Here is a 23,311-nt window from a genome sequence, read left to right on the forward strand (position 1 = left end):
CTTGCTCCTTTCTCCCCATGGGATCATGGCCGGCCTCTACTTCTCTACTCTCTCTCTCTGCCTCTACTATTCTCTTGACTCCCCTCTCCCCATACTATATGGTTACGTGGCTGTCCCTCAGGGGGAAGGGATGTCTTAGCATGGGCCCACTGAGGCACCCCTCCCCCATACCTGACTACACCTTCATAGAACATATCCCCCCCTTCTTGATCTTTTTGTAAACACAACATACACTACAATGTAGTTTGTATTTAAAGCAAGCTAGATGGGGGCTGGGGGGGGGTCAGGTGGTAGACAGGGCATGGTCCCTAGAACTGAGTGGCTACCTATGGTACCCACATTGTAATTCCAACCAGAAGATCAAGACTGCAAGCTCTCCCTCAATGGTGCATTGAATCTGAGGCCGAACACATACACAGACACAGACACACACACAGAATATTTCTGAAATACACAGGAACATCCATCAGAAAAGCAACAGAGACAACAAACAAATAGTTCCATCAGTTATGTCACAAAACAAATACACAGCAGTAGAAATGCTATTTTACCTTCCAAGTGTCAAGAAATAAGAAAACAGACCTGAGTTGAAGCTATATGGTAATATGACTCTTACTTCACAACGTCTAAACTTCTGCCAGCTTCCATAGGGGTGAGAAAGAACAAACAAGGCTGGGGGGATGGGTTGTTAATTATAGCTTGCCATGCAAGCATAGAAATGAGAGTTCCATGGGTTCAGTTCTCAGAACCCATGGGGGGTGGGGGGACTTCACAAAGTCTCTTCCCACATCTCACATCTCACACACAATAACACAATAACACAAATCACACAATAACATAATAACACAAATCGTAAAAATTAAGTAAAAAGCTAGAGGTAGGAGGTAGGTCAGTGAGATTGTGCAGTGGGTAGTCACTTGAAGGCTGATCTGATCCCCACAATAGAGGGAGAGAGCAGACTGTCTCAGGTTGTCCCCAGACCTCCAAATAATGTAAAAAGCAAGACAAATGCAGAAATTAATGAAAATTCTCTCAGTGCTAAAGAAGAACCATGTATATAAAGAGCTCATCCAGTATTCCGTGTCACAGAGTATGACTAGCTAATTGATTATCATACTTTACCTGTGCTTCTAGACACGGAAATCAGGATACAAGGGAAATGAAACATGGACAGGACTTCTGTTGCTGTCTCAAAGCTGCAACATTCTTTTTTTTTTTTTAAAGATTTATTTATTAATATGAGTACACCATTGCACTCTTCAGACACACCAGAAGAGGGCGTCAGATTCCATTACAGATGGTTGTGAGCCACCATGTGGTTGCTGGGATTTGAACTCAGGACTTCTGGAAGAGCAGTCAGTACTCTTAACTGCTGAGCCATCTCTCCAGGCCAACATTATACTTTTATAAAGCTTAATTTTATGACTTTGCTCAAAATTTTTGTAAGCAGTGAAAGCTGTGACCACTTTACACACTGTGGTGAAAATTTCCTAAGGTACCTGTACATCACATGGGAAATCACAGGAGAGAACCACACACACAGAGCTGATAGTGCTGTAATGTTTAACAAATGAGCACCACTGGGTTTCCAGGCCACAGTGGAGAGAGACATTTCACCCTATAACCTTTAGTACCTTTTAAATTATCTAATAAATAAATCTCTTGCATAACCTGAAGATCTTTCAGTCAACAACCTGTTTCCTGGGTAGAGTTCCTGTAATAGCCCCACAGGGCTCCTAGCTGAGCACTTGGTAAGTATAAAGCAAAATGCTAAAATACACCGAGTAAGGGACAAAACCCAAGCTCTATGTACCCCTGAGAACAGCACCTCTGCAAGAGAACTAATGTGCCCATTTAGTGGAACTTTAAAGAAGATGGGAACTGGCTATGCTCAGAAGACAGCCTGCTTAGCAGTGCCTGGGACTGCCTCCAGCCTCAAAGTGCAAAACTTCCAAGCAAAGTGGTCTAGAAAATGCCAAAGCAGCCATCCTATCCTAGAAGTATGCCCTGCACTTGTTAACCCTTCTCCAAGGAGAATATAGCGAACTTTTAAAAAACTTTCCTGCTGTGGCGGCTCTCAACCTTCTCAATGCTTAATCCCTTTAGTCCAGTTCCTCATGCTGTGTGTGGCACCCCTCGACCATATTTTGTTGCTTCTTCATAACTGTAATTTTACTAGTTAGGAATTGTAACATAAATCTCTGATATGAGGCGAATCTGACATGCAACCCCTGCTGTTTTAGTGCATGAAACGACCCTACGCCTAGGAAAGCAAGGCAGCACACAAAGCTAGTAGGTAGGTCCAAGATCTCCAGGGGTTAAGATCATCCTTGCATTTGACTACAGGGACACACACAGGTGAAGGTAGAATTCCTGCTGGAAATGCTTATGCAACCAAGAGCAACATTCCAACTGAATAAAACAAACCTTCCACTTTAATGTACTTTGTTCACGGTATACCAAAGGGAGTACATCCAAATGATTATGACATTAAAACAAAACAACAACAACAAAAAGTTTAAGACCAGGCGTGACAGTTGCATGCTTTTAATACCAGTACTCTGCAGGCAAAAATGGATCTCTGAATTTCAGGCAAGTCAGGTCTAAGCTGTGAAACCCTGTCTCAACAAACCAATCACTAAATTACAAAAAACCTGTATGTGTGGGACATCCCAGTGTGAAGGTCAGAGGTTATCTATCTTTCAGAAGTCAGTTGTCTGTTATCATGTGGGTCCCACGGATTGACTCAGGTCATCAGAAGGCAGCAGACACCTTTACTGCTAATCCATCTTAGCGACTCTGGTTTTGTTTCTGATTAGAGCTTTTCATACAATATGTTTGATCATGTTTTCTCCTCCCAGACTCTCCCTAGCTCCCCACCCACCAACTTTATGCTCTTTCACAAAACAAAAATAAAAATAAATCACCCCCTCTCCGACAAAACAATCAAATCAAACAAAAAAACTAAGATAAAAGAAATACCCAAACAAGACAAAATAAAAATTAAAAACCTCACAAAAATACTAGTTAGTTTTGTGTTGGCCAACTTCTCCTGGGCATGTGGCTGTCCTGGAATGTATGGTTCTGTTTTTTAAACTAGGTATTCTTTAAGACAGTCTCTTACTAGTGTTGAACTTGTGGCAATCTTCTTGCTCAGCCACAGTACTTAGTGGTATGCCACTACCACTCTACTATACAAAGTAGTATACTGGTATGCTATACTACTACCATTGTTTCTGCACGTCACAAATTAATCTAATTCCCTGGGCCTTTTAACATTTAACATGAAATGAGTACAAGGTCAACTGGAAGTATTATAACTCTAAATGGAAAAATTTCAAATGTTCCTTTGATGTCCGAGGTGATTTATGTAATAATCCTATGGGAGCTACAGACAAGACTTTTTTTGTCCAATGAGGTACAGAGGTGCTAGCAATCTACAGCTGATGTCATTCATGACTCTGCACTATAACTGATGGGATAGACAGTAACTGTATTTACAAACTTCCACCTAAGAGAGCTAGAGAGAGCTCTCAGAGGTTAAGAGTTCTGGCTGCTCGTTTAGAGAGCCTAGGTTTGATTCCCAACATTCACATAGTGGCTCATAGCTGCCTTGAACTCCAATGCCAAGGGATCCCATGCCCTCTTCTGGCTTCTTTGGGAATATGGTGAATAGACATGAGTAGGCGTACCACCTATACAGATTATTAAAAGATCATCTAATGCTGACAAGGTGCTCATCAGGTAAAGCTCTCATAGAGCAAGCCGAGGACCTGAGTTTAATCCTTGGATCTCATGTTGGAAAGAGAAGAGAACCAACTTCCACACTCTGTAGCACACTGAGACATCTCACACACACACATTATACATACATCACAATAAAATAGAAAGGGCAAAATATGATGCTAAACCTTTAACCGTAACACTCGGGAGGCAGAGGCAGGTGGATCTCTGTGAGTTTGAGGTCAACCTGTTTCTCACAATGACTTTCAGGATATTCAAGACAGCCATAGTGAAACCCTATCATCACCTGCCCCAAGGGGGAAGGGAAGTGGGGTGTATGTCTATGCTCTTATATATGTGTGTGCATGGAGGTCAAGGAAGAGGCATCAGATCCCTTGGAGCTCAGAGTGCAGATGGTTGGAAGCTACCCAACATAGGTGCCAGCTAGGACTCTGACTTTGGTCCTCTGTTAGAGCAGGTGGTGCTTCTAACTGACAAACCATCCCTCTAACCCAATGGTGTTGAAGATTAAACCAAGGCCATTAAGGCAAATCCTTGCTTTCTTGAAACAAAATCTCTGTTCAGAGTCTCGTTTGCCTCCAGAATGCTGAGATTATAAGCCTGTGCCTCCACATCCAGCAATAAATGCACAAGATGAAAGTTCTGAATAACACAACATTAGAGTAAGGTAAAACCAATACCTAAACATACATGCTAAATGAAGACATTTATGATAGCATTATAAAGTCAATGACTCTTCCCCTAATATGAAGACTGTTACTCATTGAGAAAACAATGTTGATTGACACCTTCTACAATATATATACATCTGGTCCTTCTCTGTCACATCTTTCTCTTCTCGACCAGTCGTTTCCCCCCCCCCCCTTTGCCCTCTCTGTGCCTCAGGGCTGAATTGAACTGCTGCCTCATTGATCTTTTTCTTTTGCATAAAAGGTCCAACTAAAACCTGGAGCTCTTTCATCCGAGGGAGCATTTCACCCCTGCCCAAGAGAAAATGGTGGTTCTATGTGGTTACTCAGTTTTTAAGAAAACAAATGAACAAACCCAACCCAAAGTAATATGAGTGTTTATAGTGCTTACTTCATACTTAATATGTATATTCATATAGAAAACTTAAAAAACTCTATTGACAGCAGGTCATCTGCCCTACAGATAAGGTTAAAAGTAAATGTGTCTATTTCTTAGAGTACAGGGCTTCTGCTCTAAGTGTTGTCTTCATTGATCACAGGGGAACAGGCTAAATGTTATACTCCTTAACAAAAGGAGGAGATGGACAGGGCCATCCCAGCTGGCTTTATAATGAGACCATAATCATACAAAGCTTCAAGATGTTATAGAGGATCTGGGGTGACAGACTGGGAAACCTAGAGAAAGGGAGAGCTCCCTGTGTGGCCATGTGAAAGCCCGGCTACATCCTGGGTAAAGACTTTCCAGTGTGGCTTTATGTCACCTGCACCCCTGTTAGTAACTTCTCCACCACCACCACCCCCCCCCCCCCCCCCCGTTAGTAACTTCTTGACAATTCTAAATAAGCCTAAGAAACTCACTTGTTTCCCAGGGTGATAGACACTGCTTTAGTCACCCCCCCCCCCAGGAGAAATCCTCAAAAACAGAGACATCAGTAATTCTATTTTCTCATGTTGTTAAAAAAGGACATCAGTAAACAAAATATTTAAAAGACTGTATTTTAATAAAGAAATTTTAATGAGAGGAAAAAAATCTATATTGATGGATGTTTTCAGAATAGAAAAGTAGAAATCTCATGCAAGTTAGTTTTGAGTAATTTAAGGTACATAAAGGATAAAGTTGAGATGATATGTATAATATCCAAGTGTCTAAGGTCAAAGATCAACAATTACAAGAACTTTTATTTAAAAGTGTCTGGCTTTAGTCCTAGACAGGAGTAACTGACCTTCTGGGTGTCCAATACCCCCGGAAGGTCTTTCTACTGTGGCCAGAGGGATGAAAAGGACGACTCTCATCCTTGCTCCCCAAAGCCAGCTAAGTACAGGGTGTGTCCAGGGAGACCTCCTGTGGTGAGTGCTAATCAAGGTCCACACTACAAAGAGAGCCTTAACAAACAGGAAACTTCCTACTTACTTCCTAGTGCAACAGTTGTCAAACAAGGCCTTTGATTTATCCTCACATAGTTGGAATAACCAATAAAAGAAAGATTAATGGAGCTAAAAGTTACTCTCATGCCCAAATGATCCCTGAGGACCAGATCTTTAAACTGGTCTTGGACAGTTAAAAAAAAAAAAAAAAAGGTAATAATTTTACCCACCTCCATGGTCTCAAGGAATGAGGCTGTTAGGGTGTTTAATGTGTAGTCCCCAGACACTATCAGGTATTATTACTCAACCATCAGGTATTATTTTTACGACTTTTCTCAGTATGATTATCTTCTTGAGTAGAAGAAAAGTAAGTTGCCTATAATATATAGAAAATGACTTTGGCTCAATTTAACACTGAAGTTAACTACCTAGAGCCAAAACAAAATAACAGGGCTGGTGAGTTGGCTCAGTGGTTAAGAGCAAAGTGCTCTTTCGAAGGTCCTGAGTCCAATTCCCAGCAACCATATGGTGGCTCACAACCATCCTTAATGAGATCTGACGCCCTCTTCTGGTGTGTCTGAAGTCAGCTACAGTGTACTTACATATTTTAATAAATAAATTTTGGGGCTGGAACAAGTAGAGGTCCTGAGTTCAATTCCCATCAACCACATGATGGCTCACAACCATCTGTACAGCTACAGTATACTCATATACATAAAATAAATAAATAAATCTTAAAAAAAAAAAAAGAGCAAAGTAACAAAGCCAACCCTATCTTCTTACTTTCTATACGTTAACAATTCACACTCCAAGGAGGCGACCAGATTACCTCTCAAACTCCCAGGTTTGGATGCCTGTGGGACATTACTAGACAATCATATAAAAAGGATCCAATGGGATTTTGATTAAATTGTCAATTAGATGCTGACATAAACAGATTCCTCTTAAAAAAGTTTCCAGGTACATTTTCTTTAAAAAAAAAAAAAAAGATTTATTTTATATATGTGAGTACACTGTTGCCACTGTTTTGAGACACACCAGAAGAGAGCATCAGATCCGATAACAGATGGTTGTGACCCACCATGTAGTTGCTGGGAATTGAACTCAGGACCTCTGGAAAGGCAGTCAGTAATCTTAACCATCTTTCCAGCCCTAGAGGTGTATTTTTTTCTCTCTCTCTCTCCTCTGAGACAGGGTCTGTCTATGTAGCCCTGGCTGGCATCGAACCTAGAGATCCACCTTCCTTTCCTGTCTGCCAACTGCTGGAATGAAAGGTGTGCTTGACCACTATAAGGATTGGATTCTTTCTAGAATTCCATGGGTGGTAGATTTTTCTGAAGCCATGGGCCTATTTTATAGTCCCGTTTATTGGGTGAGTAATTTCCTGTATTTTAAAATCCTTCATATATTAAGAATATGGGGTGCTGTTTTCTGTGTCACTACTTCTTCAAGCATTGTTGTTTCTGAGCCAAGGTCTCCATGGGCCATAGCTGTCCAAAGATTTGGCGGACTCTACATTTGCATGTTAAAACTAAGCGTGGGCCATACTTTCTCCTGCACGGAAAGGAGTATTGTTTGTAATTCAACTTGTGCTGGATCATGGTGACATACAAAGAACTTCAGTTAACAGTTTAAAAGACAAAATAAAAACATATATCAGACTCATGAATAAAGAGGCAACACCTGATGCCAGGTAAGGTAGCACAAGCTTTTAACCCCAGCTCTTGGGAGGCAGGTAGATCTCCATGGTGTTCAAAGACAGTCTAGGCTGGTTTACATAGTGAATTTCAGGCAGACAGGGCTGAACTGAATCTATCCATTCATTTTCCTCTGCTGACTTACTTCTTACATCACTTTTCAGCCTTTTAGCTAAGATCAAGTGTAAAAATTTAATACAAGGCAGGCTACCAAGGTGATTCAGCAGCTAAAATCGACTGCCACCAAGCCTGACAACTGGAAGTCTAATCCCTAGGACCCATACTGTATAAGACAGTGAACTCCTAACTTGTTCTCTTATCATTCTTGTACATATATACCCCCACACACACACACACATACACACATGAACATGGACACAGACACAGAAATACAATTAAAAAAACAATATGGGGAGAATACTCATAACCACAGGTTCAGATTCTGAAAAGAACTTTTTGGAACAGTCTCTATTACATTTTCTTGCATACCAGAAATACTAGCTCCCACAAGATCGTCTCTGTGGAAAGACATGAAGGAAGTATGCCCGAATTAGTTTTTATAACCCACTATGTGCTAGCATTCTCTCGGCTAGAAAGCCTTTGCATCATCTTGGCCAACCCATGACCTTGTTTTACCAAGGCCAGGAAGTAGAGAGTTTTACTTCAGGAAGCTCAATTAATGAAAGACTTCCTCTAGCTTGTTATGACTGCTTCACATCTTTTGCTAAGGGTCTATTTGGTTGCACATCAGGACAGATCTATTAAGGAGCTTTAAAAAATAAATCTATGAAAGTAAAGATCTGTCTAATATTTTTCAAAGGAAAAATAACAATTGTCTTTACGCCACAGGCTCCTGTGAGTTTCAGACAGGGCTCTGCCTGGGAAGCAGGCAAGGAAACACTGCTGATCACATCCAGTGATGTTCCCTAATGGGCGAGTGAGCGCCTGAGGGCACGTGGTAGTGGAAAGTTCTTATTCTTGCCAAGGGAGTGCTCTGCAATTTTTTCCTCCACATTTTTTTTCCTCTCTTTGGGCTGAGGCAGGAAGAATGAGAGCATGTGTTATAAACCTCCTTCCATTTGCTTAACACCTGACACTGCTCACGTGTAGTTCTTGGCTCTGTAAGTTCTTAGCTCTTTCCTTTCCATAACAATACTGATTTTCACTCTGAAGAAAAATACAATTTAAAGGTTAGTCTACCAAGAATACAGTTAAGAGTCAGTTTTTAAAAGTTATTTTTGCGATAATTTATAAATGAATGGAAGTTTTCTTTACCTTACAAGGAGATTTAAGTAAGAATACTTAAACATCTTTTTTACTTAAGGTAAACATAAATAATAATATATGCAAGGAAAACAGTTTACGTATACATGTATGTGGGTGAATAAAAAGTATTTTATTTTAGCTGGGTGCAGTGGTGCATGCCTTTAATCCCAAGCACTTGGGGTTGGGGTGGGCTGGACATGTACCTCAACAGGTGGAGTTCAGAAAGCCCTGAAACTGAACGTTGAGCTATGAACATCTTTCACTTCTGGAGGTCAAATTAATACATGGAAGCAGGAATTACACCATTCTATCCTCACATCCCAGCCACCTCCCCAAATCCTCTACATGTTCTAACACAAGAAAAGCTTAAACACTGTATTTTTCCAAGTCACAATATCTTAGCAAAAGTGACCCCTTTCCTGTGGTTGTTGTTGGTTTTGTTTTTTTTTTTTTTCTTTTTAAAGCTGTTTTTTTCCCCAAAAGTCTTAACCTCCATGGCAAGAATGGAAAGACTGACACTGACTATTAGTCATGAAGCGGGAGGAGTGATTACAGGAAATCAGGAAATGCCAGCCCCGTGTAATCAGGTCAAGCTTCAAGATCAACTGGTCTGTCATGGTCTGAGGGTGTGTGGAGGTGGGGAACCTCCCATAGTCCTTCACCTCTCAGTGTCTTATGACCTGTCCTCACAGTGTTAAAGGGTCTTGACCTCAAAGCACTCTGCTTAATATATCTACACTCATTTTTCAAAAGTACTTTGTACTTTCAAAAGAGATTCACATTTATGTATACGGTGGTCTTTTGCCTGTATTCACGTGTACCTCATGTGTGTCTGTTGTCTGTCTGCAAAGGCCAAGAGGTGTCAGATCACCTGGAACTGGAGTTATATCTGAGCCATCATGCGCTGACAGCTTTGTGGAGCTGAAGTTACAGGCAGCTGTGAGGTGCCCCAGCTGGGAGCGAGGTTTTATCCTGGGTCTTTTCAAGGGTAGTAACTACTGTAACTGCTGGGCTCATCTCCAGTCCTTGCTTTTCTTAACATACAAGTTAACATGAGGAATTTAGGACTTGATTTTTAGGAACAATCAATATTATTTCTAGTGTTACCTGAATCTAGATACCCCATCCCTCACTATGAAACAACTTTACAGACATGCTCAATGCTTTCCTTGGTTGTTTCTCTGGCTTTTCCCCCCCCTTTAGTATAAGTTTGACTTTTAAAAAAATTTAGGGGACAGGACATATATGTGTGTGGAAGCCTGAGGTTCACATCAGATGTCACCCATTCCCCACTTTATTTACTGAGCATGAATCCCATGCTGAACCCAGAGCTCACCTTAACTAGTGTAGCTAGCCAACCTGGCATAGGGATTACTTTTTCTTACCTGCTGACAAAGGAGAGGCCATACATTCCCATGTTTTATGTGGGTAGTGGTCACTTAACTCCTATCCTCATGCTTGTATAGCAATTGCTTTATGCACTGCACCATCTCTCTTGTTCAGCACACTGGTTTCCTTGTTCAGAGATCCTGAGTTCAAATCCCAGCACCCACATGGTGGATCAGAAGGCCCTCTTGGGGTGTGGAGATGTATGTGAAAGTGTGTGTGTGTATACATATATATGTATAGATACATATATAAAAAACATAACTAAATCTCAACTTCTGTAAAGAAAAAACTAGTATCTCATTAAATTGCTTAACTGTAAACTGCTTAAACAGGATAATTACTGCTTAAACCACACTTAAAATTTTAATGTGGTCTGCATGCTAGAACACACGTTTACACTTTTGAAGAGATAGATAATCTGAGTTCCAGGCCAACCAGGCCAAAATAGTGAATCTTATCTTCGAAAACTAATTTTTCTTGTATCTTTTATTTGTGTTTCTTTGTGTATGTTCACATATATGCCTGTCTGAACTTATATGCACTATGTACATGCAGGTATCTATCCACAGAGGCCAGTTGTGAACTGAACTCTGATATTCTACAAAAGTTGTAGTCATTCTTAACTGCCATCTCTCTAGCTCCCCACAGGATCCTGGGACAGACTTTTAGGAACTTTTAGAAATGTAGAAACTACCCAGCTCCATTTGAGACTTTAATAATCAACCTGCCCATAAAGTTAGGTTTTGCTCTAAACAAAACCAACCAAAAGTGTTTGGTTTTGTACTTAAAAACAGGGCTGTAAAGATGCATAACTGTCTCGGAAGTGAAAGAATACTATCTTCTCTTCCATAGGACCCAGGTTCAATCCCTAGTACCCACATAGAGGCTCACAACCATCTGTTATTCCAGTCTCAAGGGATCTAATGTAGTCTTCTGGCTTCTGCAGGTTCCTACATGCAGACAAAACACCCATAATGCAAAATAAACAACAGGTGGGACATGGTGGTGTACGCCTTTAATCCTAGCACTTGGGGGCAGAGGCACCTGTGAGTTCACAGGCCAGCCTCATCAACATAGTTTCCAGACAGCCAAGTCTATGCAGAGACCCCTTGTCTGGAAAAACCAATAAACAAACAAACAAAAATTTACCTCCCCTCCCTTTAAACTAGTGGTCAGCTAAGTGCTTAGATTACAGAGATGAGATGTTATTTTAAGTGATTGCTTTAGCCGGGCAGTGACGGTGCACGTCTTTAATCCCAGCACTCGGGAGGCAGAGGCAGGTGGATTTCTGAGTTTGAGGCCAGCCTGGTCTACAGAGTGAGTTCCAGGACAGCCAGGGCTATGCAAAGAAACCCTGTCTCGAAAAAAAAAAAACCAAACAAACAAACAAACAAACAAAAACAAAACCAACCAATCAAACAAAAAGTGATTGCTTTAAAAAAGGGAAAAAAAAGGTGTTGCTGTGAAACAAAGCTCAAAATACCAAATGGATTTATACCAACCCCCCAAAAGTCCAAAAGCCTGCCAATTTGGCACAGTCACACATACATGTAATTCTAGTATATAGGAGGCTGGGGCAGGCAGAAGATCTTGAGTTCAAACCTGGCCTGGTCTATACAGTAAGGACGGACACCAACATAAAGACCAAAGCTTAATCCCATGTAATGCCTTACTTACTCTCTGCTCTCATGGCTGGTGAGCTCATAAGATTAGATGTTTGTTAAATATACAAAGCTAGGCTGGCTCAACTATGACAGCTTCCTAAAAGAAATTTAAAAAACAAAACCAACCAAACAAAAAAACGTAACAATCAAGCCTCATGATCACAACTATCCAATTTATATGTATGTTAGATTCACCAAGTTCCTTAGAATCTATCAGAGACAGGAATAGCAGTATATACCTGTATTTCAGGACCCTGCGCTCATGGCTTGACTTGGGTAATTCATGAACTCATGACTAGCCAGTGCTATAGGAAACTATCTCAAAGAAATTCGTCTTAACTGCCCAATTCTGTAGAGCTGAATTTTCTCTGTCCCATGTGAAGCAGAGGAAGACAATGCTGGTTTTCTTAAATGAGTTGGGTTATCTATTACATAACCTTGCTTTGTATTCAACTGCCTAGCAAAGTCACATATAGGTATGTGTGCATGTGTGCGTGCGTGCGTGCGTGTGTCTGTGTGTGTGAGAGAGAGAGACAGAGTCTCACTATGTAGCTCTGTCTGTCCTAGAATGCAGTATGTAGACCAGGAAGTCCTCAAGAGATCCCTCATGCCTCTGCCTCCCAAGGGCTGGAACAAAAGGTGTGCCACCTCATGTGAAGATAACTTTATATTACTAAATCTTATTACTATTCTTTAAATAGTCAGGTTTATGAATGATTCCTCATTATTACTGAATTATTGGAAAATGCTGTCCCTGTTACTGAGCAATTAGTTTTCATTTTAGGAAATATAAAATATTTTTTACAGAAGGCTTAAGGCAATTTTTTGTTGACTGTGTCATTTTTATCACTTGTATAATAGAGCTCATTCCAGAGGATTCTTCAGGACAGGAGCAATTTAAGCTCTGTGCTATCGTCAGCCCTGTTACCAAAACAGTGTTGAGAACAGTGCCCTTGGGGTTAGCAAGATGGCTCAGCAGGTAAGAGTACTGAGTTTAAATCCCAGCACCCACATGGTGGCTCACAACCATCTGTAATGAGATCTGACGCCCTCTTCTGGTGCGTCTGAAGACAGCAGTGTACTTACATATAATAATAAATAAATCTTTGGGTCAGAGCAAGCAGAGGTACTGAGTTCAATTCCCAGAAACCACAAGATGGCTCACAACCATCTGTACAGCTACAGTGTACTCATTCATATACATAAAATAAATAAATAAATCTTTTTTTTCCCCCGAGACAGGGTTTCTCCGTGTAGCTCTGGCTGTCCTGGAACTCACTCTGTAGACCGGGCTGGCCTCGAACTAAGAAATCCGCCTGCCTCTGCCTCCCGAGTGCTGGGATTAAAGGCCTATGCCACCACACCCGGCTCAATAAATAAATCCTTGAATAAATAAGCCCCTAGGACATACATCAAAGCCACTGCCAAATCCTAAATTCAGAGACTATTTTGCTATTATAGCTTAATTCACATTTGTAAAATTAACAGATTAATTCAGAAAATTTAATACCACTGATGTTCCCTTAATGTAAGATTAAGTATAGCTTTACTACTTTTTGTTTCCATTCATCAGAACTAATTTCCTGGTATTAAAAGTAATGTAGAGAGCCGGGCGTGGTGGTGCACGCCTTTAATCCCAGCACTCCGGAGGCAGAGACAGGCGCATTTCTGAGTTGGAGGACAGCCTGGTCTACAGAGTGAGTTCCTGGATAGCCAGGGCTACACAGAGAAACCCTGTCTCAAAATACCAAAAAAAAAAAAAAAAAAAAGAATGTAGAAATAATACATGATAGTAGTTGTTCTCTTACTTTTTGCCTAGTCAGTTTTATGACTCCATGTGTTCTCGATAGTTCAAAGGTTTACATAAGCCACTTGTAATATCCATACAAACTCTTAAGTTATTAGCTCATAATTAAAATTTAATTCTTTTTTTAAACTTATTTTTACTTTTACACATACGTGTATCTGGCTCTCAAAGCACTATTATTGTGTCTAACATCTTAGAATAAGTAAACCCCGGAAAGTCAAGCAAGCTGTTGTTAGGGCACAGTGAAAGACAAGGAACAGTTGCTAGAAAAGATAACTTTCTGCGAATGGATCAATGTCTGGAATTAGCGATGGCTACAGAACTCTGTGAACAGGTCAGGACTTTGTATGTGGAAGAGAAGGTTGTATGGCATGTCAACCATGTCAGCTAAGATGCTAAAAAGACTGACCTGAGCCACCAACAAATTGAAATGTGACTTATGTACATACCATATACATGTTTATCATGTATATACTTTAGAAACTACAGCAAGTAATTTTCCTCAACTAGAAAAGTTGAATAGGACATATTTAGAGCAGCTGGTGGCTTTTAACCAAAATTTTGTATGATTGTAAAATATCCTCTCACTTAAGTGCCTATTCCTGAACTCATTTACTATCTGTTCTGCAGAGCAAATCTTATGATAAAGATGAGATTTCATGTTTTGGTCAGCATTACAGAATACTAGGACATGTCTAGAAAGAAAGGAGTACAAGAGGCTTAAAAATATATCTATGTAAAATCTAGTTCTCTCTGTTCTGCACCTCTTAGAACGATCAAAATCCAAGCGAGCACATGGGCACTAGGCCAAAGCTCTGCCCAAGCTTCCCACGACCGATGTGCAGAAGTGGCTAACTGGCCATGAAGGATTCAGAAATAGGTCAAACGAACTTAGTTGTGAATGTAGGGAATGACGACTAACTATATTCAAATTATAAAGTTCATCTTTTTTACTTTTTTAATAGTTAACTTAGTTTTTTGAGTATTTAACTTGCCTATTTTTTAAATATTTAAAAATGACTTTAATTGGGGCTGGTGAGATGGCTCAGCGGTTAAGAGCAATGACTGCTCTTCCAAAGGTCTCGAGTTCAAATCCCAGCAACCACATGGCGACTCACAACCATCCATAAGGAGATCTGATGCCTTCTTCATGTGTCTGAAGACAACTACAGTGTACTTACATATAATAAATGAATGGATAAATAAATAAATAAATCTAAAAAAAAATGACTTTAATCTCAACACCCAGGAGGCAGACGCAGGTGAATCTCTGAGTTCAAGGCCAGCCTGTCTACCGAGACACCCTATCTCTAAAAACAAATGAAACAAACAGCAGCAGCAAAACAAAAACAAAAAAACCCCAACAATATATATACATATATAAAAAGAAAATGAAGGTGGCTAGAGAGATGGCTCAGTCGTTAAGGGCATTTGTTGCTCTTTTAAAACCAGGGCTCAATTCCCAGCACCTACATGGCAGCTCACATCTGTAACTAAAGTTTCAGTGGCTCCAATTCTTCACACAGACACAAACACGCAGACCAAGCACAGGAAAAACCAACAAGCAATAAAATTAAAAGGCGGAAGGGGGAGGAAGGGAAGGAGGAATACAGAGTGGAAAGGTAGAAGGGACAAAATAGAGACCCACTTGTCACAAAATTTTATTTTTAAATATATGAAAAGTGTATTTTAAAATATACATTAAAAAAAACAAACAAACAAAACAAAACAAAACCAGGGCTAGAGAAATGGCTCAGTGGATAAGAGCACTGACTGATCTTCAGGTAGACCAAAGTTCAAATCCCAGAGCTCACATGTCAGTTTACTCCAGTTCCAAGGAATCCAATGCCCTCTTTTGGATTCTGCAGGCACCAGGCATATGCACAGTGCACAGACAGTCCTGAGCAGGCAAATAACTCATAGGCATAAAATTGAAAAACAAAAAAATATCTAAACACAAAGAGTTAAATATAATCTGAACCTTGAGAAAAGAACGTTAAATACATAATCTAGGAATAAATAAAACTGAATTCAACTCACCAGCAATTTCCACTATATCACCAGGAACTATGTCTTTAGCTTTAATTCGTTGCACACTCTTTCTGTCCTGTCGATACACTTTGCCCATTTCAGGCTCATATTCCTTAAGAGCTTCTATTGCATTTTCAGCATTTCTTTCCTGTATAAAGAAAAGCCAAGTATGGTAAACTAGGCTGTCTGGTTTAAATATTTCTAGATTAGAAATTAAAACTTATAATCTTAATATTAAAAAGCATGTTAAGCCTGGCGTGGTGGTGCACACCTTTAATCCCAGCACTTGGGAGGCAAAGGCAGGTGGATTTCTGAGTTTGAGACCAGCCTGGTTTACAGAGTGAGTTCCAGGACAGCCAGGGCTACACAGAGAAACCCTGTCTCGAAGAAAAAAAAATTATTTATTTACTTATTTGTTTATTTTATATATGAATGCTCTGTCTTTACAGATACCAGGAGAGGTCACCAGATTCCATTACAGATGGTTGTAAGTCACCCACATGGGTGCTGGGAATTGAACTCAGGACCTCTAGAAGAGCAGCAAGTGCTCTTAACCACTGAGATATCTCTCAGCCCAACAATTGGTATTTTAATACAAACATTTACAAACTTATTTATACAGTAAAAAGCTAGGCTAAACAAGGTGATATATACCTTAAATTTAACCCAGTATAGGAGGCAGAGGCAATCGGTCCTCTGTGAGTCCAGGCCTGCCAGAATTACCTAGTAAAACCCTGTCTCAAAAATAAAATAAATATGATGGGGCAATGCATACCTGTAATCCCTGAAGTGTGAAATTTAAGGCAGGAGAATGGCGAGTTGGAGGCCACCCTGAGCTACATTATGAGCTACTGCCTCAAAAACAAAACACAACACATTAGAATTTGAGGCAGTGTGGTCTACAGAGTGAGTTTCAGGACAGCCAAGACTACACAGAGAAACCCTGTATTGAAGAACCAAAAAAAAAAAAAAAAAAAGTATGCCTGGTCACCATCCTGCTTCAAAATTTAGAACATGGGAAGACAAGGGGTGGGGAGTATTATATAGCAAAGGCCAACAAACTGCTCTTTCTGCCTGCACCTCCTAAGAGCTGGAGTTACAGACAGGTCACCCAGGCCAGGCCTGTTTGTAAGGTATGCTGGATAGTAATCTGTGTGGCCCAGCGATCCCCTGTAATCCCAAAGACCTGGAAGGCTCACGAAGAATAGTCTTGAGTTTGCAGTTAACCTGGGCTAAAATGCTATTACCAAAAATACATAAATATTTTTTAAAAATTGACCAAAGAATGTCAAGCATTCTACTTCAGTTTTAAAAGTAAGGACACCAGCCGGGCAGTGGTGGCGCACGCCTTTAGTCCCAGCACTTGGGAGGCAGAGGCAGGTGGATTTCTGAGTTCGAGGCCAGCCTGGTCTACAGAGTGAGTTCCAGGACAGCCAGGGCTACACAGAGGAACCCTGTCTCGAAAAACCAAAAAAAAAAAACCAAAAAAAAAAAGTAAGAAGTAAGGACACCAAAAACCTGAAGGGGGCGGGAAACCAACTTGAAAATGAATTTGAAATATTAGTCTAGGTGTCTTGTCAAACTCTAAACAAAAGGCAAAACATATTGACATTTTTGAGGTAGATCCTATAGATCAATTTTGAAGGATGCAATTTCTGTTCTCTAGTAAATAAGCTTTCAGCCTGTGTGCAGGCAAAGTCTGTGTAATGGAGAAAATTAAAAACAATTTGGGTTAAGAATTCTTATAGCTTCCTCCGTACTCCACAATCTGAGGAAATTAAAAGACATTTTCATGAAGTTTTTCTTCAAAATCATCATGAAATATAAAGGTTGATTATATTTCTCACATTCTTTGGTTTTCTGAAGCTTTCCATTATCAACTTTCTTTTTTTGTTGCCCAGTATAGTCTAAAAAGATCCTGCCTCAAACTCGTCAGTGCTATGCAAGGGACGATCTATCATACCCAGCTTCTCACCCACATTCATTCTGTTTTCTTTCTCATTCAGCTTCCTACTTCCCTTATCCCCCCCAACCCCCTTGAGACAGTGTAGCCCTGGCTGTTCTAGACGTTGTTCTGTAGACCAGGCTGGCCTCAAGCTCAGAGATCACCAGCCTCTGCTTCTCAAGTACTGGGTGGGATTAAAGGCCTGCAGCACCACCTTTGTCTATGTAGTTTCAGGACAGCCACGGTCGTGTAAATAGACCTTGTCTTAAAAACAAAAACAAAAACAAACAAACAATGGGCTGGAGAGATGGCCCAGTGGTTAAGAGCACTGCTCTTCCTGAGGTCCTGAGTTCAATTCCCAGCAACCACATGGTGGCTCACAACGATCCGTAATGAGATCTGACGCCCTCTTCTGGAGTGTCTAAAGACAGCAACAGTGTACTTACATGAAATAAATCTTTAAAAAAGAAAAGAAGACTGTGTCGGCTGCAGGAGTGTTCTGCTTACCTGCCACACACCCACGATTGCATTGGCTACCAAGATAAGCAGAATTACAAACGGCTCTACAAAGGCTGTAATCGTTTCTTCCCCTTCCTCGAACCAAGCCAAAACCTAAAAGGAAAAATTGCACATGTTGGACTTGCTTATGTGCTTTTACACTTAGCTACTTTCATAATAAAAGGATAAAACATTATGTAAGTTATTATAGAAAAAAAATCCCTTGTCCTTACATCCTAAATATAAGACAAAATATAATAACAGAAGCAATTGGTTTATATCCTTTTCTTACCTTAGTTAAGATTACTCAACAACTCTTATTAAGAGTTAGGTTTTTTTTTTTCCCTTTACGTTTGTTTGTTTTGGTGGAAAGAAAGAATCTCATTCACTTCATAGGTAACATTTCAAATAAATGAAACTTAAAATTCCCGATTTTATTATAGTAAAAGGTGACCAGGTAAACACCTATACCCACACTGATTTAGTTAATGTTCACACCAGGGCCTGGAGAGATGACTCAGGTTAAGAACCCTGGCTGCTCATCCAGAGGACCAGGTTTCATCCCCAGCAGTTGTCTGTAACTCAGGTAGTAGAGGGTAGAGAGGGGGAGTAGGTATGGTCTTAAAGACCCCTTCTGGCCTCCAAAGCTCTGAACACATGTGGTATACAAATAAACATGTAGGCAAACACCCAATTAATAAAAAAATTCTTAAAAATTTACATCAATTCACAGACATACATGGCATGAATTTACAGTTTAAAAGACAAACAAAAAAGTAGCCAGGCGTGATGGTGCACACCTTTAATCCCAGCACTTGGGAGGCAGAGGCCAGCCTGGTCTGCAAACTGAAAAACCCCATCTCAAAAAACAAAACAAAACAAAACAAAAAACACCCAAACAAGCAAACATTTGGAGAAAAAAAATTGACCATTTATTCAAATTCAAAGTAGAACCTAATTTCTACCTTCTCAGGGTTAGTGAGGGTCACATCAGAATCACAAGCTTGTTCTGAGACGAGAAATGTATTTTTTAAAGCAATTTACCACAGCACCTAGTATTGCAATACAGCACTTCAGAAATTATATAAATTACCCTCCAAATAAATAAAATAAACTGGGCTGGGGAAGCGGCATATTATGTAAAAGTGTCTGCTGCCTAGACTATCAGTCTAGAAATTCAATCACACGGTAACAGGCAAACTATTCCAAAAAGGTATATGAATGCTACACACACACCACTTTTTTTTTTTAAACAAAACTCCAATCTTCCTAGTGCCGTGACCCTTTAATATAGTTCCTCATGTGGTGACCACCAACCATAAGATTATTGTCATTGCTACTTCATGACTGTAATTTTGCTTTGTTATGAATTGTAATGTAAATACCTGTGTTTTCTGGTGATCTTAATGACCCCTGAAAAAGGATCATTAAACGCCCCCAAAGGTGCCATGAGCATAGGTTGGACTTGCTGATCTGAATTCAAAGCTAACTAGGAGGGCAAGTGCCATGGATGAGTGGGTAAAGGCACTTGCTATCCAAGTCTGATGATCTGGGTTCAAGTTTCACACTCACAATGCAAGGATCTGATAACCGACTTCTCAAAGTTGTCCTCTGACCTCCATACAGCAATGCCCATGTCACATATGCACATAAGCTCCCTCCCACTTTCCAGGGCCAAGTCCTGATAAATGTCAGTGGCAATTTTATCAAAAACCTGCCAACCTGAATGACTAAATCTGGGAGGTGGACCTTGCTTTACATGGGGGGGGGGGCACGTGAGACGAGAGGCTATATGGCTTAAAATGAAAACATTTTCATAATAAAGACCTTTTCTTTTTAAAAAAGATTTATTTATTATATGTAAGTACACTGTAGCTGTCTTCAGACACTACTATCTGAAGAGGGTGTCAGATCTCATTACAAATGGTTGTGAGCCACCATGTGATTGCTGGGATGGATTTGAACTCAGGACCTTTGGAAGAGCAGTCAGTGCTCTTAACCGCTGAGCCATCTCACCAACCAAGACCTTTTCTTTAAAAGATTACCTAGGAGCTAGCAAGATGACTGATCAGGTAAAGGCACTTACTCTACAAGCTTGGCAAGCTTTGATTCAATCCCTGGAACCCACATAAAAGTGGGAGGAAAGAACCAATCCCATTGAGTTATTTGACCTTTGTATATACCACCCCTCCCCACCACCCCCAAAAGCCATTTACTCCTGGATCTTAGGAGGCAATGGCCAGTGGATCCGAGTTCGAAGCCAGCCTGGTCTATAAGGTGAGTTCCAGGACATAATAAAGAGACCCTGTCTCCAAACAAACGTGTGTGTAAACACACACACACACACACACACACACACACACACACACACACACCGTGTTATAAGTAAAATGTGTGTGTAAACACACACACACACATCCCATGTTATAAGTAAAATAAAGGTAAAATAATGAGCCCACATAGCATTTATTCTCTAAGGTTTTTTAAAAAACAAAACAAAAAACCCACAAATAACAAGTTACCAAAAGGTAATTAAAACTCTAAGGAGGAATAACATTGAACTAGCAAAGAATCCTATCAAAGAAAAAGTATACAGGCTCTGACACATGTCAATTACCATTGACAAGTAGGGCAAGAGGAAACCAGAATGAATGTAATAAACACGACTGCAAGCTTTCAACAGGGCATTCCTAGTATTAAGGCCAGGATCTCCGCCAAAATGAAAACTTCTTTAGGAAGTTATAAATTTTGATAGGTGCAGGATCACAGCTGCTGATACAGCCCTTCCAAACATTTGCCAAGGAGAACAAATCAGAGTAAGAAATTTAATTAGCTCTTAAAGAAGAAAAATTGCTCAACTTCATGAGTGACAGGGCCTTTTCCAAAAGGTCAGTGAGGCATTAGTGACTCTAAGATAAGCTTCACACCTTGTTAAAGTGGGTATGAATTTCCTTCTTGGCAGCCAATCCTGAGGACAACTTAGGCCACCGTCCCTTACCAGCTGGAGTGAAGGAATAGGGTGAGCAGTGTCAGAATTACTAGAGGAACACAAACCTTTAGCAGTCAAGAGATGTACATTGTTCTCATGCCTAATAGTTATCAAATGCAAGAATCCTAATTTAACCAGTACAGTAACCTTGCCTTCCATGTGTCCTGTTGAATAGAAAACACAGGCTACCCACACTCAAAGGCTCTACAGATATACTAATTATTGCTGGGTGAGAAACTAGTGGCCAAATCTGCTCTAAGAATGGCATTCAAACCTATTTAAAGTTTAAGGAGCATCCATTCAGAGCTGCTAAGATAGTGCAGTACCTAGAGACAGAGACCTTGCTTAACATATGCCAGGCCCTGAGTCAGTCTCCAGTACAAGAGGTGACAGGGGTTTCCACAGCAGTTTCTTGAATACTTTATTAAAACAAAAACAAAACTGAGGTTGAAGAGACAGCTCAGTGACTAAGAGCCCCTTGCTGTTCTTCCAGGGCTCCAGCTCAGCTTGTAATTCCAGCTTCAAGGGACCAGGAGTCCTCTTCCTGCTCCCAGAGGTCCACACACATGTGACATATAGTCACACAAACATGCACAGAGATGCAAATAACGTAAAAGGTTCTTAAAGATAGTCTATTGTAAAATAATAAATAGCCCAGAAACTCAAATCCTACATCTCAAATTGAAGATCAATCACATTTTACTGACAAAAGCAAATATATGCTCAGATTGTGTTTTTTGGTGTCTCATGGTTTGCTCTATTGATAAAAAAAATCCTATCAGGTTATAAAGATGGGAAAACAGTCCTGACAGATGACTGATGGGAGAAGGTGTAAGGAGAACTACACAGATGCTCTCTTAGGGTTTGGTCAGTTTAGTTATAACTATGGGTTTTCCTAAGTTAAACAAAATAGATTTACACAAAAGGGGAAATATATCTAGAAAAAAATTCTTTGAGACTACATTGAACATCAGGGATTCTCTTTATACTGCCTTCGTTTATAGCTGCATCCCTAGGGGCTCAGAAGATGCTCTGGTGAACCGACGATGCTCAGTGTGTAATACCTCAGTGTGTAATACCGACAAGTGGGAGACAATGAAACAAGTGCTCACAGAGCTAAGTAAAAAGCCCCAAGCCAGAGTCTGTGAGTAAAGAAGGCAACCAACGCTCCACCAATAACTGAAGGAAAGGAACAAAGTGTAGTTCTAGGAAAAGACAGGGTTCCCTCTTCTCTCTCAACTCTGTATTGTTACAGTAACAGTGCCTTTCCCCTGAATTCAAAGGTTCAAACTTGCCAGCTCCACTCTAAGCCATCCCATTTTAAGCTGAGCAGTGTAGGATGGAGATCTTTCTACTGACATTCATTTATAGGGCAATCTCTGCATTAGTGTATAACTTAGTGGTAGAACACTTTCCTAAAATGTGTAAAGGTCTTGGGTTCTATCCAAACACGCAAGAAATGGCACTATGGCACTAATAATGCCCATAATTTTTTTAAGTTTGTGTGTGTGCCGGAGAATATGTATATGCACATCACGTGTGCCAGTGTCTACAGAATCCAAAAAGGTGTCAAACCACCCCAGAATTGGTGTTACAGATGGCTTGAGCCGCCTGATAAAGGTTCTGGGAACTAAATCCACATCTTCTACAAGTACAGCAAGTGCAGCCACTAAGCCGTCTCTCCAGCCCTCTCTAGCCTGTTGTTGCTGGACAGGCTGACCTCCAACTTGAATCTTCCTACATTAGCTTTTTCAAGACTGGTATTACAAGTGTCTGTCACCACACTTAACCTGGCACTACTGACTTCTAACAGGAATACTGAATAAAGCAAATTTTGTTCTAACACAAAAAGGGCCGTGTTCTGCTAGACATGGGAGAGAGACACATCACAGTATGACAGGATTGTGGTTATCCCCATAGTAGGGAAAGTGAGGAAAAACATTAATGCTTCATCTTCAAACCACCTTTTAAATTGTATTTTTAAAAAATTAAAAAATTTCAACCACCATAAATGCACTATCAATTGCTTCCTGAAGATCATTGAAACCAGCAAAGTAAAACTAGATAGCATATTTTATCAATGTCTCAAAATCCTAGAAGCAAATTCATTCCTATATTTAAGGTACTGAAGATACATACGACCCAGTAGTGGCAAGAGGATCTCTTACGTTCAAGGCCAACATAGTCTATATAGTCCTGGTCTCCAGGATAGCCAAAACTACAAAGA

General features: G+C 40.3%; 1 protein-coding gene across 3 annotated transcripts in view; it reads right to left on the minus strand.

Moving 5' to 3' along the window:
• Atp2a2 (ATPase, Ca++ transporting, cardiac muscle, slow twitch 2) overlaps window positions 1-23,311 on the minus strand; it is a 48,713-nt gene that overhangs the window by 20,064 nt on the left and 5,338 nt on the right. For all 3 annotated transcript variants that reach the window (NR_027838.1, NM_009722.3, NM_001110140.3), the window contains exons 4-5: window positions 18,105-18,209; window positions 15,662-15,800 (exon numbers count right to left, since the gene is read on the minus strand). Coding sequence is in view for 2 of the 3 variants with exons in the window: in NM_009722.3 (NP_033852.1) it covers window positions 15,662-15,800; window positions 18,105-18,209 (244 nt within the window). In the remaining variant the exon portion in view is untranslated. The remainder of the gene's footprint in view (window positions 1-15,661; window positions 15,801-18,104; window positions 18,210-23,311) is intronic.

This window comes from Mus musculus, chromosome 5, assembly GCF_000001635.26.
Source record: "Mus musculus strain C57BL/6J chromosome 5, GRCm38.p6 C57BL/6J".
Taxonomy (NCBI): domain Eukaryota; kingdom Metazoa; phylum Chordata; class Mammalia; order Rodentia; family Muridae; genus Mus; species Mus musculus.